General features: G+C 40.7%; 1 protein-coding gene across 3 annotated transcripts in view; it reads right to left on the bottom strand.

The window, feature by feature from the left end:
- Window positions 1-16,841, bottom strand: part of Oseg1 (intraflagellar transport protein Oseg1) — a 117,041-nt gene that overhangs the window by 68,574 nt on the left and 31,626 nt on the right. For all 3 annotated transcript variants that reach the window (XM_067111290.1, XM_067111289.1, XM_067111288.1), the window contains exons 9-12: window positions 11,625-11,822; window positions 8,403-8,546; window positions 8,045-8,182; window positions 6,630-6,794 (exon numbers count right to left, since the gene is read on the bottom strand). In XM_067111290.1, the coding sequence (XP_066967391.1) occupies window positions 6,630-6,794; window positions 8,045-8,182; window positions 8,403-8,546; window positions 11,625-11,822 (645 nt within the window). The remainder of the gene's footprint in view (window positions 1-6,629; window positions 6,795-8,044; window positions 8,183-8,402; window positions 8,547-11,624; window positions 11,823-16,841) is intronic.

Here is a 16,841-nt window from a genome sequence, read left to right as displayed (position 1 = left end):
TTTTGTTGAGGCAAAAGTTAACAAAAACAGTGTCCTCACTGTCAAATTCTTACAGGAGGCTGTGCTCAAGGGCTCAAATGGGGGCATGTTTAAATATTTGAGCACCACACCCAAATTCCAGCCCAAGGGGTTATTTGGAGACAGGAATCCCAATTTGGAAGGAGTATATGGCCTCCTCAATATCCATGTTAGACAAAATATCTAGGCCAGTATGCCTAATACAGAAGTTAACATGGATCAATAACCTTTAATGGCGGGAACTGAAAAATGTCTGTTATAGGATAATTAAAGTAAGAATTTAATGATGTTATTCACAGAGGTATGGGTGCAGGAAAGGCGCTAGGGCAATTCGGTACCAGACAATTCGGTACTAGGAGAGTTTGGTACCAAACAATTTGGTACCACTAATATTACTAAAAAAGATAAACACAAGCACACAATGTGTATATATATTGTTTAATTGTCAGGGTAAACAAGAAGAGAATTTATAATACTTAGAAAATTTAAACTGCTATTAAAATTCTTAATAAAATAAAATACGTTGACAAAAACAATTTTTGCATTTATTATTGAACACAATATTAAAATCAAAATATCTTAAAACTTGCAGTATTGCAAAATGTTCATCTGTAAAAAGTCGAGCTTTGCATGAGCGATTTTCACAACGCCAGTATATTTTTGAACCACAAGCATTTTCTTTGTTTATGGTAAACGTAGTTTTCATTGTCGACTGATTTCTTCACTTTTCCAAATTTACAAACTTGCAAGTGGCTATTCCATACCTCATTGGCCTGTAACTGATACTAAAATTCAGTAAAAATAAAAATTGACCAAAATAACAATGCTATATTTTAAAATAAGCCAAAAATATACAAATGAATAGACCACCACCACTTGACTTAGAATAATTGTTTCATATCTCATTACTTAAGGGTCTTTGCAGCGTCCCTTTGGCCCATAGCTGCAACCTCTCGTTTCTTTTCCTGTACCTCCGCTCATATTCTTTTTCTTCCATCTGACTTTCCACCCTCTAAAAATTGTTTTCTAGTGCAACTGCAAGGTTTTCCCCCGTTACACATTTAAAACCTTCTTGCTATCAATTTCCCTTTCAGCAATGAATGACATGACAGGTCTCAGTACTTGGCCTTTGGCCCAAATTCTATATTCTCTATTCCAATGAGTAGTCTGTTAAAAACCTTCCATTACTGAATTGTCTGGTACTAAATTGTCCGGTACCAAATTGTCCTAGTACCAAATTGTCTGGCACCAAATTGTTTGATACCAAATTGTCCGGTATCGAATTGTCCAGTACCAAATTGTCCGGACGCTGCAGGAGAGCCTTCTAGCAGAGCACCTAGCCCTATATACTACCCACTGTCTTTGATACAGTGCATTAGTCAACTCCCTTCAGGAATTGAGGATAGACCTTCTGGATTCCCTTGAAAAACCCCTTGCTCGTAAGTCAGTCGAGTCTCCAAATGGTCAGCTAAAGCATGAGGTTTTGGTGACACCTCATGCATACTGGCTGTTTGAAACCTTGGGCAATCTACTTACAGGGCCACGAGGTCTGAGGTCTGGGAACCATTCTGTGTGTGGCCACCAATGGGTCACTAAAGTCATTTGTGAATTCACAGCCATACAGAATTTTGTTAGTACTCTTTGTATCATAGCAAAGGGAGGAAAAGCATAGATGTTGAGATAAGACCAGTCTAAAAGCATTGCATCGACTCCCCAAGCCTGAGGACCCTGAACTGAAGAGCAGTACACTGGTAGGCAACTGTTAAACCTGGTGGCAAACACGACCATTAGAGGAGTGCCCCATAGCTTCCAAAGGTCCTCGCAGACTTGTGCATGCAAGGTCCATTCAGAAGACAGAATCTGGTCCTTCCTGCTCAGTTGGTCTGCCACAACATTCATTTTTCCCAGCACAAACTCGGGTAACAAAAGGATCTCCCTTTCCTCTGACCAAGTGAGAATGCAACTTGAAAGGAGGAACCAAGCTTTTGACTTTGTGCCTCCTTGATTACTCAGATATGCCAGCACTGTTGATTTGTCTGAAGAGAGTGCTAATCTTTTTGCCCACTGCTAGATCCTCCAATGTTAGAAGGGCCTTCCACACTGACAACATCCCTAACTGATTGATATGGAATTCTCATTCCTTTGCAGACCAAAATCCCTGTCTGCTGCAACTGCTCCCCCAACCTTCTGACAATGTGTGGGAATATAATGTGAGGTCTGGGCTCTTCAACTGGAGTGACCCTCCCTGCAAAAGCCGAGGTCGATGATTGTACCATCTCAGAGGGTCCTCTAATTCCCATGAGACTTGAATATGAACAGAGTCTGGTTGAATTTCCAAGTTTCAGTACCTCTTGAGAAAGAATTGAATTGGCCTCATTCTCAGCCTGGCAACCAGAACCAGCTTCTCTAGTGCTGCCATATGGCCTAACAGGGACAACCATTTCTTGACTGGCAAAGTTGTGAAGGACAGAAATTCTTCTAGAATTGAAAGAAAGTTGTCTATGTGTTCCTCCTAACAAAGGTTCTGAGTTGGTAATAGATTGGATTTTGAAACATTTACCAATATTCCCAGCATAGTTGTCAACTTTAAAAGAGTACCTCTTGCCCTCAGGCTCCTCTCTAAACTGGATGCTAGAATCAGCCAATCACCCAGGTGGAGAAGCATCCAAATGCCTAACAGGTGAGCTCACTTGCCCAACTGTGATAGGACTCTTGTAAAAACTTGAGGAGCTGAGCTCAAACAGAAACACATCACCTGAAACTGGTACACCTTGCCCTGAAAAACAAACCTCGGATATTTCCTTGAATTTGGATGAATTGGTACACAGAAGTATGCATCCATCATGTCCACTGATACCATCCAATCTCCTTGCTGAATTGCTACTAAAACTGAACTGGCAGACTCCATGGTGAACAGAGTCAGGTAAATGAAACAGTTCAACTCGGAGACATCCATTACCAGTCTCCAGCTCCTCCCGAAGCTTTTGGTACCAGAAACAGGTGATTGTATGATTGTGGAACCCCAGCAATGAGTCCATGACTATTTCCACAGCTCCTTTTAGCCAAAGAGAGTCTACTTCCTTCCACAGGATCTGAAATTTCTCATCAATGTGGAGATAAGAGGGAAACTCCATAGGAGAACTGGCTAGAGAAGGCTGGGAAAGAAAGGGAATGTTGTATTCCTCCTTCAGTGCCTCCAACACCCAAGGATCCGTCTCCAGATCCTGCCAAACCAAATAAAAGAGACTCAACCTCCCTCCTACTGGGGACTGAAGGCTTGATGCATCATTTCTTAACAGGAACTGGATTTTTTCTAGGATGCTTATTGTCTTTCCTGAAAGCCCAAAAGGGCTGGCTTACCCGTTTGCCTGGGGAGCCTTAAAACTTTGCGTTGACTGTGGAAGCGGCTATTGCTGTGGTTGTGTATGCCTAAATGTTTTAAGAGCGATGCAACAAAGATCTGGTTTCTATTTTCTCAACCTCCTGCACTATCGTACCTAGTACTGGGGCATCCAGTAAAGAATGTAAGGGGTGATGAGCATTAACATCAGCCTTCTGAGTCGAAGAGACAGAGGGAGCCAAAAAGGAACACAATTGTTCCCTACTCCTGACAACTGCACTAGTAAGACTCCCATTGGAGTCTGAAACTGCTCTATCTAAGCAGCCCAAATTATCCACCAAACTCTTTCCCAAAAGTCATTTCTCTTGAGGAAGAGCAGAAGCACTCTCTCTTGCTATTTCATCTTTGGCTGCTATAGCCTTTTCTGATAAAAACATTATCTCTGTAATGTGGAAAGCCAAGCGAGCAAAAACTCAAACTCCAAAAGAGTTTATACAATCTTACCAGAGGAAACCACTCTCTTTTTTTTGAGTCCAGCAGCAAGAAAAACTGGAGTCTCTAATGGAAGATGGCGTCAAATCCGGCAACTGTCTAGTAACATAAGACATTGCTCTCCTCTTTCTCATAAAGAGGGGAAGAAAAGAGTAAGAACTTTTAGAGGAAACTTTCTGATGGAGCAACTTGGCCACTGTGTCAGATCTGTTCAGTGCAAACTTAGCCAGTTTTGAAGACAGAAGGGAATCTGCCTTAGGTTCCAGCCTAGCGGTCCTAAGGGACCTCGAATCCTGGACTACTGGTTCCTCAAAGAAGTCAGGAAATTTGCTAGCACAGACCTTAATCAGTCTCTGAATAGCTAATGATACTACTGTAGCAGCTCTTCATCAGCATCAGAGTCAATTTCATGAGCCTCAGGTTCATCAGAGGGAAATCCTGGGGAAGCAGGAGTGGCAGCATCAGAACCCCCCTGCTCCCTGAGCAGGGGGACTACTGGTTCCTCAAAGAAGTCGGGAAATTTGCTAGCACAGACCTTAATCAGTCTCTGAATCAGAACCCCAGCTCTTCATCAGCATCAGAGTCAATTTCATGAGCCTCAGGTTCATCAGAGGGATGGGAGCAGGAGTTTCAGAACTCCTCTGAGATGAGAAGAGTTTCAACTCCTCTAAAAGGGACTTAAGCAAAAACCTGTTCCATACCAGAGGGATGGTTGGCTCCGCTTTGTGCATGGTGCCTGGTGCCAAAGAATCATCCGCACAGGAAACAAAAGCCTCCTCACTATTCACACCATCCTGCACTAACACCGTGGTAGCAGGAGGCAAAACCAAAATAGCCACAGGAACTGCCATCAAAGAACTTGGTTGAGGGGAAGACAACCCAGTCTGCTCTGCTACTGAGACAGTAGCAATCAAAGATGAGGGCTCTGCTGGTCTAACAGGAGAAACACTGAACCTTGGTGCTGCAAAGGTGACCAAGAGCGCCTGAAAAAGGCTCGAGAATACCTCGAATCCTGCCTTAGCTGGGAAGCAGTCCGAGGCAACAGCAATGTTGAACACAGTTGAAGAAAATGCCTAGAATGCTCAGGAGTAGCCTGATTCGACAAAGAAGGGGATCGAGACTGGAAGCTTGACGCCTGATGAGAATGGGAACTGCGAGGTGTCTGCACCTTACACGTCACCAATGGCAGCCATGAAATGGAATGAGGCAAACAATAGAAGTTCCTACTTCTCTGATCTGTGCGGGACACTAGTGTTGACTTAAAAAGCATCAAAAGTTGATGAGAACACCTGAGAAAGGAAGGAGAATGTGGAGAACAAATGCCTTCACACACCCAACCGCGTGTACTTGCACAAAACTCCCTCACATCAGACCACTTCGGAGACCAAGAAGAGGAACTGGAGCATCTAGTGCCAGGCAAAAGCCTAGTGCTTGGGAAGCATTCGGCGTCAGACGAGCACCTGTTGTCATGCGAGTATCCAATGGCAGATCATAGGTTACTGGCAAGCGAGCTTCCTATGTAAGGCGAGCGCCTGCTGCCAGGCAAGGCAAGCGCATGCTATCAAGCCAGCGTCTGATGTCAGGCAAATGCCTATCGTAAGGAGAACACCTCCAAGAAAATACTAAATCGTCTTGCAAGGGAAGACTACAGGAAGATCCCGGATAGGGATTGCTAGGAGTACATGGCCTCCAGCAAGGCCTAGATGATACATTATCAGATGTCAAGTGAGTGCACTTATCCTTACCTAGCGTATCTATCTCCTGCCAACACAAACTTTGCTTGACCTTGCCAACCTGTATGTGACACATGCCAGGTTGGCCAGAGGAAGAAGACAACGGGCACAAACCACTTCTACTCCTGGGCATATCCCACTTCCCAGTACCTCCAACAGTAGGAGTTCACAGGGCATGGCAAAGGTGTGGCTAACATGCAGGGAGGGCACTGGCACTTCCTCTGCCACAAGGGGGAAACCCAAAAAAGGGTGACTAAATTGAGCCAGTAAAGTAGCAAGTGTCAAGGAGGTTACCTCCATACACTTTTCAAACGTAGCCCAAAGACAAGCTACATCAGCTTCTAATTTGCCAAACTTCATATCCTGAACAATATGGGGCACTTTGAGAGGAGAAAAAAGTTGTGAAGGAGAAGCATTACTTGGAAAACAGGGAGAATGGGAAGAGCTGCTTGTGAAAAGATGAGTACCTCTTACTCCTTTAGTCTCACTTCCTGACCAAGAGTTAGAAAAATCTTTTTTTCTGTCTTTTCCTATTCTTATCTGCTTCTAATATTTTGAATAAACATTCATCATTCCATCTGACCAACCAATATACTGACCACAGCAATCATTAAAAGAGCAATCCTTGTTCCTATATTTAACACATTCATTGTGAGCGTCATAAACAGAAGAGTAAAGCTGGATATTGCACCCTCTTACCTTACACTCTCAAAACAACATTTCTTTCTCCTCTTTGGATGACATCCTATATTATGACAAAAAAAAAACAAGAAAAATCAAACCAAATTCAGAAAACAATCTAATCATCAACAACAGACAAAACTGAATGGAAAACTATAGATACTCAAACCACCCAAAAAGGATAGGTGAATAATCATTTCAGACTAAATTATAAATTTTTTACTTTTCACACTGTCGTTCTCCCACCTCATGCGGGAATACAGCTATCGTAATAAAAGAGGTAAGATTCCTTTCAAAAATTAGTTTTACATGCTTTAAGGACACATGACTAGATTATCTCTTGTTTGGGTACATTTCAGTCTTACCTCAAATAATAACTCTGATGTATTGACATCATAAACCAGCAGCGTACTATGTTCATCTACTACAGCTAACTTTTTCCTTGAAGCACTGAGATCAAGACAACGTATGGCTGCCGGAATTTTCAACAAAGGAACAGGAAATGCATTGTCCAAAAAAATCTTCAAAACCTGAAATTATTCAATATAAAGCAAACCATTGTATTAACCATGTATATAATATTAAAAAATAATGAATTCAAAATACTTCAGAAGAATTCTATTATCATAAAGCAAAGTACTGAGAATATGTTAAATTTTGCTAAGAAATATGATAATGTTATTTTCAAATTAACTGTAAGATTAATAAAATTTATTTAATGTATACTACCTGTAATAAACCAATATTTAAAAGAAAAACAAAGTACAGTGAACCCCCCGTATTCGTGGGGGATGCGTCCCACACCCCCCCGTGAATAGGTCAAATCCGCGAATGCTTAAAACCCATCTAAAAACACTTAGAACTGCCCATTTTGATAGCTTAAACCAAGAAAAACCCTGTAAAAATGCTTATACCTGAGTGCTTTAATAGTTTTATCACAAAAAGTGCATTTATTCATGAAAAATATATGAAAATACAGTAATTAGTGACTATTTCTCAGTGAAAAATACCGCGAATGGGCGAATTTTCCGCAAATGATGGCTAGATATGTTCCACAGAGAAACCCGCGAATGCGTGAGTCCGCAAACCATGAGAACGCGAATACGGGGGGTTTACTGTATACTACCTGTAATAAACCAATATCTAAAAGAAAAACAAAGTGCCATACTTAAGCGTATTACATGGCACAGCCATCCATTGGTTAAGAGGATAAGCTGCTTTTGAAAACCCTTTTGCATAACTGCATAGCATATCCATCCATTTGGAACTATCATATCTTCTCTAATTGCAACAGTGACAAGATGAAGCAGACAGACAGATGAACAGATGAATGCATGGCCAGAGATCAACACCATAATATAGTACAATTTATATTAAATGGAGGTACTGTATAAAAATAAAAACAGTTCCATACATAAAGTAATTACCCAAGCCATGATAATTCTAAGCCTAACAGCTAAATATATAAATAAATATACAATTAATGATGTATTTCTAATGCAATAATTGAAACAAAGCATTACACTCCTAACTGAAAAATTTCCTCATAGAGCAAGCTATTCAAAACGGTGGTACACTAGTTCATATCTGAACATACAACAACTCCTTCCATTTATTTATTGATTAGCAAACCATTATGACAGGTCATGCAAAACACTGCTGGTATTTCCTAATGAAACATGAAGTGAGATGAGAAAGAAGTGAATACTACAAAACTGGACAATGCCAAAATACAGCTGAATAGTAAACAAAACTTTTGACTTTCAAAAATTATAAATACCTGTCCATTTTTCAAGCCAAGCAACAATCCTTCTCTATTAGGTGGGCCACCAACTACTTTGATGTAACGAATAAGTGAATCCATCTGCCATTCACGTTCCTTGACACCACTAAAATTAAGACACTGTAACCGCTTCTCCTATAATAAAAAAACAATATTAAAGCTTTATGATTTTAATTTTTCATAGACTTAAGATCTACTCCTATCCAACTCTTAAAGTTAGGATTAGAACTAATAAGAAAAGTAACAAAGACTTGTTTACCCAGTAACAATCATAGGGAGTGACCAATTTTGTCAACGTATAATATTCAGTATCTAACGAATTAGTGCAGCAAATACTGATTAAAAAATTACATACCTGACAAAGAACTATATTGTTTGTACAAACAACTAGTAAATTGCAGTCTAGCCGCTGATTTATCTTCTCTCGCACCCTGTAATGCATGTCTGATGCATCTTGTGAATACAGCTCATAAATGATAATCCGTTCAGGAAGCTGGACCTAAAATTCACAAGTTCTGTCAGTGCCATAGGGATGTGATGTCAAGAGTAAAAATTTACATTCCAACCAACAGTGAAAAAGTTTTTAAAAATTCTAATAATGTACTAAACAAATAGTTGAAGAAGTAGCTGGTCTTTTTCCTTCAAGCTTTAGGGAGTTTCAATTACAATCATTAACACCCAGTGCTGCTCTCTTTTCTTGATGTACATTTCACTTCCTTTTTATTTTTACTGTGAAACAAGCACATACTGGTTAGCCCTCTTGCCCCATGCGGCTCATCACAACAAGATATTTCAGTGCAGACCAGTCCTTCACTATGGAGTAACTGCCTACCTTAAGGTAGGCACAGACTAGTCAGTGAGGGCAAATTCACCTCTCATCATCAGTTCTAATGCCTGGCCCTCCCCACTGCTTGCAGATACAGGGACAAAAAACCAGGTCATCAACACCCAACTTTCAACAGATCAAATATCTGCACCAAAAGGGGTCTGCCAGAAGGTGAGGGCATCAAGTTTAAGGAACAGTCTAGTTCACAGCATCAGCAATGCATCAAATCAAAGAACAAGGATGGATGCATATAGAAAGGAAAAAGAATAAGCAGAAACCCAGTCTTCTTCTGGGTGCTATAAACTGGTCCTAGCAGCATGCCTGGACTCTGAGGGAAAGGAAAACTACCCCACTGCCACTAACTTGTTCTCCCTTGCACCACATGGTCCCTTTCCCAGCCTTCTCATCTCAGTGCTGGGTCATCAGAGGTGCTTCAATCACGAAATTATATATTCTAAAGCTAAAATCTACTTCTTAATACAAACCTGTCAGTTTGTGCATGCCTAATACTGCAATTAGAAGGTCTCCAGACACACAAAAGGAATGAGAAAGAACCCTTACCTGGACAGAGGCTGGAAGGACACTTATACAATGCAAACTGATAAGTTTATATCAAACAAAAGGTGTTAGTTTTAAAAAGTCTTACATCTAATCTAACCTTCCTGTTGCAAGTAAAAAAATTTCAAATTCTAACTAGAATGCTGTAGTAGGAACTTAAGCCCCTCAAAGAAGCCTGAAAAGACCTAGTATACAAAGAGACCAGGAAGGAGCCATCAGCCTGTGAGGAGAGTGTAATCATGAACATAGCTCCAAACACTCCTAAAATGCCTGTGAAGAGTTTGAGGCGCAAAAGAAAGGGATCAAGACTGGCAGCACAACCTAAAATGCCTGTGAAGAGTTTGAGGCGCAAAACAAAGGGATCAAGACTGGCAGCACAACACCAAAGGACAAGAACTAAAGCGTGATGCCTCACGCATTGGACAGATTATGTGAAAACAGACTGGGAGAACCTGAACATCTGGGGGAAAAGAAGGAGAATGGTGTGCCTGGCAGCAGAAGAGCACCCTCAAGAAGCCACCAAGCACCTTTTGAGGGAGATATTATCATACAAGGGTTACAAGTAACAGGAGAATTGGAACAGGATCCCTGATAAAGATTGCTAGGACTCCTCAGCCTCCTGGAAGGCCAGGGAGACACAAAGTTAGATCTAAAACAAGCACACTTATTCACACTAGATCACCTACATCTTGCCTAACTGAACCCTATTTGATCTTGCCACTCACAACCTTCAACAACCGAGTGCCAACCTGTGTGTGACTTGTGCCAGGTTGGTCAGAGGAAGGAGACAACAGGCACACAACTTCCTCTCCCAGACATATCCCTCTACCCTGTACCTACAACAGCTGGGAGAGCATTGCAGGCCATGGCTAAGGTATGGCTAACAGTGCAGAAGGACACTGGTTCTTCCTCTGCCTCAAGGAAGAAACCAAAAAATGAATGATTCTTTGGGTTGGTGATAAAGCAAGTTTAGCAGTGGTAAACTGCATAAACTTTTCAAATGTTGTCCTCAGACTTGCTACATTGGATTCCAATTTTCCAAACCTCACATCCTGAACAATATGGGGAGCTTCAAGTGGTAAAGAAAGACATTGAGAGAGAGAAGGATTACTAGGTACAAACTAGAAAAGCTCTTACTTCTATCATTACTTCCTATTCTATCTTTAGAAGAATCTCCTTGCTGTCTTTTCCTATTCTTATCAGTTTCTCACCTCTTTTTATACTTCAAATACAGTAATTATTAATAATGTCATCCAGCCAATCAGCAGAATGATTGCCATGGTTGTTGAAAGAGCAATCCTTGCTTCTACATTTTATTCACAGGTCATAACCATCACAAAAACCAATCCAAATCACCAACAAGAGTACGTCAGCAGCACTCTCCAAAAAAACTGAATGGAAAACAGAACACTTGAACCAGCAGTTCACCTGAAAGGGATGAGTCATAGACAGTTCAAACGAAATGACTACTGATTTTTTCAATTTCGCATTCTATCGCCCTCCTGCCAGATGCAGGGAATATAGTATTTTTCGTTTAAAAAATTTAAAGTCTGACACCTGTGTGAGCAGAAAAATAAAACTAACACAAAGTCAAAGAAAAACTCAAAATTTGCCACTGGGGTAAGTAGAGACCAATGAAAACATCGAAGAAATACTGAAATAGACACAATGGGTGAGTACAGAACAAAGGGAACTAATAAAATAACAAGAGAAAGCTTTAATCTGACACCTCGGTGTAGAGAGCAAATGACTAATATAGTCAAAGAAAAGCTTAAATTTGACACCTGGATGAACAGAGAACATATGAAACAAATACGGGGTCAGCATAAAAACTTGAATTTCACACTTGGGTAAGCAGAGAACCAAGGAAACTACAATAATAACCCAGTAGAGACCAAAGGAAACTAAAAAAATAATCCAGTAGAGAACAAAGGAAACTACAAGAATAAAGTCAGAGAAAAACTTGAATGTTACACTTGGGTGAATAGAGAGCAAATAAAACTAACTGAAAATTAAAGAAAAACTTATATTTGACATGGGTGCGTATAACACAAAACAGATTAATAAAAAGCTAAATGAAAATATACCTTTGATCTTTATATTAGTAAAGAGCAAAGAAAACTAATAAAAAACAATACAGTTGGTGCATTAAAGGAAATGCAGGCAATGTCTCCAACAAGATGCAATACTTACTGCTAAACGGTGCTTGTATATAGCTATTTTCTTCACAAGATCTCTGCATTTGATCCGCACTTTCTGCTCAGTTATCAAGTGCTGAATAATGACATCAGTCATATTTTCTCTGAATGCATAGCGTTCTTTGTAAAGACCATGAACTGTAGAGAATATCAGCTGGTAGTAAGCAATGGTTCCATCCTGACATCCAAGTGCCTGCATGAAAATTAGTACATCTTAGTAAACACAACTTCATGATTACATATTCATAACTGCATCCCACACATTACTGATACATACATCACATTAAAGTTGTAAAAATTTTAAAAAAATAAACAGTTTACAACTTATTCCACGCATTACAATTTAATTAAATCATTACTTATTATTATCAAAATAAGAAAGCCTCAGATTTTTAGACACAAAATAACCATGCAATGCAAGAATTTTTAATCTGAAATAGCCATAAAAATGTAAGAGTAAAACATTTGAACATTTTTTCACTGTTCCAACAACAAGAATCTCTTATTTCACTTACACCTCTAGTCCCAGTAGGTGCAATTCTACCCAATTACTGATTATATAATTCCTAAATTCCACTCTATAGCAAAAGTGTGCAAATGAGAGGGGATGGAAAGAGTATTATAAAGAATTTATATTCAAAGAACATGAAAACCATTACAAATTTTAGGGGTAACACTGCAAGAAATAAACCTTGTTCTACCTATAATGAACTGGCAATTAGGAAGGTAAGTGCTTGTAGTCTTTCAGCTATTGTCATTCATCCAACTGGTCATCTTACAGTTAACAATTAATTCCTGATGATTAAAGTAGTAGGGAAGATAGAGTACTTAAATGACATGCCACCAGCATGATAGATACTGTAGGTTTTAACACAATCAGTGAATCCAGACACCTATGCCTTTTAAATAAAGCTCTAAGGTTAAGCAAGTAAGAACAGATACAGCTTAAATTACAACTGCATAAATCTGAACTAAAGTATGGTTCTTCTCCAAGATAGAGTTCTTTGCAATCCTCTGACTTAAGTAATGAGGCAGTAGGAACTCCAGAAAACTTAAGTCTACACAATCCAATATGGCTCTGCTACCTGTAATATTACTATCATGTAAAAACAATACAAGAGGTAAAGGGTACTGTTTCGTCCTCCTTTCCAGGAACCTGGTTTCTGCTACAAGAGCAAAAATAGGTTTACTCATACTTATCTAGGTTACTTTAGCCAAATACTGTTTACCTTGCCTATTTCCTGGGTTATGTGATCAAAAACAAAAACCATTTTAAGCTTCATCTGTATGAACTGGGAATCTTGTTTACAGCTTCCAAAATCCTCTCCATTGCATAAGTAGTAAGATCATCCTTGAACTAATTTGAAACCTCTTCCCTGCACCCAACTGCGAGAGCTGTGATATCCCAATCTTGTGTCTTTCTATAGGTACTTTAATTCCCCAAGATCACCAGGTATCCTTGAAAAGATTGCCTGATATATTATTGAAAGCGCCGCAAGGAACTGTCTCCTACTGGATGGATCAGGTCCACGAAGGGGGGGATGCATCTGAGTTTTGGGCAGACAAGATTTGCAAGTTATCCAGTTACCTAAGCATGTCAGGTTCCTCTAGACATGTTTAGACCTCCAAAAACTTAATAAGCCTGGTAATTAACAAGGAGCATACTGAGTAAAAACACATGTCCAAAGGAACTTTGACCCTATGGTACCTTGAAGTCTTCCACTTGCTTAAACTGTATGGATGTTTGCACAGAGTATAAAAAGTGTCCAAAATTTATTTATATAACTCAAACAATACTTAACTTCTATACCTTATCCAGCTGAACCTGGTAAGGCTTACAGGTTGACTCTCTCAAGCTGAAAGAAAGCTGTCTAGCCACCGCTTTAGGGAATCCGGACTGTCTAGCTGCTCTCTCTACAGTCACCCTGCAACTAGGAACAGCATGCAAGGGTTTGGATGATAATGGTGAGAGTGTGGTCATCTGAGAAGAACTTTCGCATGGGTAGGGACACCGGAACTTCCGTAAGGAGCTCTAGGAGTTCCGGAAATCAAGCGCGTTAGGGAGAGCAGGGAGCTATTAGAGTCTTAGACGTCTTGACACTCTCCCGCAATTTCCTTATTACCTGATGAATGAGACTGGATGGAGGAAAGGCATACACCTGCATGTGATTCCAATTTGTAACATCACGTCGGTGCCTATCGACATGGGGACCACTATTGGTGAGAAATAAACCGGAAGACGATGGTTTAATCACGTCATGAGTAAGTCCACAGTTGCTGGCCACTTCCGGAAGACCTGACATATTACTTGCAGAGCCAAAGTCCACTCTCCCGCCACCCCATACCTGACGGGAGCGACTTAGCGAATCGGCCAGTACGTTGAGACTCCCCGATATAAATTGGGGAAGAGGAGACACTTTTCGTTCTTTGCACCCTCTCAGGACTCTGTGCTATAGTATTGAGTTCTGTTGAGCCTGTTCCCCCCCTGAGTTCCTCAGATACGAAACGGCAATTACGCTATCGCTAAACATAGCCACCAATCTGTTGCACACTAGGACTGAAAACAACCGAGGGCTTCCTTTACAGCCTAGATTTCCCGAAGATTTATTGACTCCTCTCATTCCCGAAAGGGAACGTACTTGGGCCAGGGAACGTACTTGGGCAACGGTAGTCATCCGAAACTTTTGGCAAACAATGTACTTGTTCAATGTTGACAGGCCGAGGATCACTCTTTGTTCAGAGGAATCCTTTTTGGAAACACTGGAGAGACGTGCTTGGTGGCGAATATACACGTTTCTCTATGGCACCTTTGATCAGGGCCTTCATCACGTAATCTTCCAAAGAGGGGTTTGGTTCTTGAAAGAACCCCTTTAAAGGTGGGGGGGGGGTGGATGAGACCATTTCCACCCCAGCCTCTTGAGAAGAATGTTGTGTCCCCAAGGAGAAGACTTCCATTCCCTGTGGTGTCTTTGAAGCTGACCCCCGACCAAACGATTCCTATTGATATCCCCCTCTTCCTCTACCTTCTCCCTTGACAGGCATTCTGGGCATTGCTTTTCCTTTTCCTTTGTAAGATGGTTTTTGGACCTTGTGAAATGGATGTGCTTACTGATGTGGCTGTTGCTGTTCTTTTGAAGGGGGTTGTCCCTTCTGGCCACCTACCTCTTTATGAGGAAAAGTTTTGGAGGTGACTGCAGGCTTACATGATTTTTGATCAAAGAGAGCCTTTTTTGAATTGGGTAAAAGGAAATTTCAGGTTTTTTGTTTCCTGAATTCTCCTTTTCCCAGAAGAACATACACTGCACAATTTTGTTGGCGTGCTTGCTCATTGACTTGAGTTACAAAAGAATCCTCAAACAGGTCCCTACAGAAGGGGTTAGACTGTAATAAAGCAGTCACATTGGAAAGTGACTTGTTGGAGCCTTCCAATGTTTCCATTCGCGCTTTTAAGCGCCAGTTTAAAAAGTCATAAAGTGCTTCCCATACGGTTCTCATAAGACTTTTAACCACAACAGCAAAATGTGTTCTGGAATCTTCAGGAAGCCTTTTGGTGGCAACTTCTAGCAAGGTGGAAGAGGTTAAGATACTAAGGAGAAGAGTCCTAGCACGGAATTCTGACAAAGCTGTCTCATCTGGGATTCTTCTCACAGGGGTCTCAAATTGCTGAGTAGCAACATCCAAGGGGAGCTTTTTCCTTTCAAAAAGGAGTTGAAGTGTTGCCCATTCCTTGGTGGAATTTTTCAAAACTTGGAGGACTGTTGTGAATGATTTTAGTTCTGCCATTGGCTCCTGTTTTCTAGTTACTACATAATTCTAAAAGTTTGTCTTCACATGGTTAATTATTTTAAAAGTGAAGGGACAGATGGCTAGGGGTACTTGGGAGCAAGTTGGGTTTTATTCATAATGGGAGTATAGATCCACCTACTGTTGAACTGGTAAAGGGCATCACCTATAGCTTTTAATGCTGTATTCCCACATAAGAGAACTGTTTCCTTTTGTGGTTTCTCCATGTCTGGCAAAGGTGGTATCAAGCGCCATTCTGTATTAGAGAAAGCTGCCCTGTCTCTAAACTCCACATGTACAGCTTCGATCATGGTTTTTCTCTCATTAATTAGATACTTACCATTAGGAGAGAAAATACACATTGAAGTGTCTTGCCAAGGATTATCAGTATCATCAGGGGAGAATACTGGAGCCCCTGTTCTGTTTTGACCTGAAGCTTTGTAGTCCAAAATGGCCGTTTTGTTTGCTCCAGTTGGAATTCTAACCTTGGACCTTGTTTGGTCTGAGTTTGTTTCCACTCTCCCTTTTTGGTTGCAGGATGCAGTGATTTCACACTTTCAAGTGTACATCACTGACTTAATTTCTTTAATTTCCTGTTCAAAATCATGCAATATGTCCATTATATATTGCCGTTCTGTGGCAAGGGCATCTTTGATATTATTACTCATAATTTCCTTATGGAACTGATCAAATGCTGCTAACTGTGTATCCCTTTTTGGGGAGCTTGAGTAATCTGACTGAGCATCCACAGCTGAACTGTGGCTGCCTGTTACCCAGGGGGCAGAGGTCCTGGGTGAGTTACTATACCACTCCAAAAATGTAGTCATTTCAATTGGGGTTAAGTGAATCCTTGTATCCCTTTTGGGAAAAGGATCCTGATCAGCTTCTGCTGAAGGTTGTGTCCCTGATCCTTGTGGGTTCAGCAAGGTCATTTCAGTAACAACATCAACTTCATTTGTAAGAAAATCACCTCCAAGAGGAAATTCCTCTATTTCCTCCGCAGGGTTAACCTGGGAGGTATTGGGGACTGATGTTGCTGGCTTTTGGCCCAAATATAGATCTTCTGAGAAGGGGTTAAATGTTTGCTGCCGGAATTCTGCCAGAAAGATAAAATTTCCCCCTTCCTCCCACTTGCTGAATGCTAGGACCCACTATGACAGCTTAAAACAAGCTGTTTTGTCCTTAAAACTTGCTGCCAAGAGCACACTGCAAATTTAGCACATATCTGGTGACTATGCAAATTTGTCATGTTTTTTACAAGGACTATGCTCATGGTAGGTGGTATAGGCTGTACGCCTGTACCTACTGGTAAAAAGCAAATCGAGCAATTTGCTATGGAACACTTGAGCTGAGGGTTCTGCATAATGGTGGCCCTGTAGTGAAAGAACCAAGTTGTTATTAGAAACTAATTAGTATAAGTTGTTTTTAA

The sequence above is a fragment of the Macrobrachium rosenbergii genome, chromosome 11 (genome assembly GCF_040412425.1).
Source record: "Macrobrachium rosenbergii isolate ZJJX-2024 chromosome 11, ASM4041242v1, whole genome shotgun sequence".
Taxonomy (NCBI): Eukaryota; Metazoa; Arthropoda; class Malacostraca; order Decapoda; family Palaemonidae; genus Macrobrachium; species Macrobrachium rosenbergii.
This window is presented reverse-complemented; position numbering and strand designations above follow the sequence as displayed.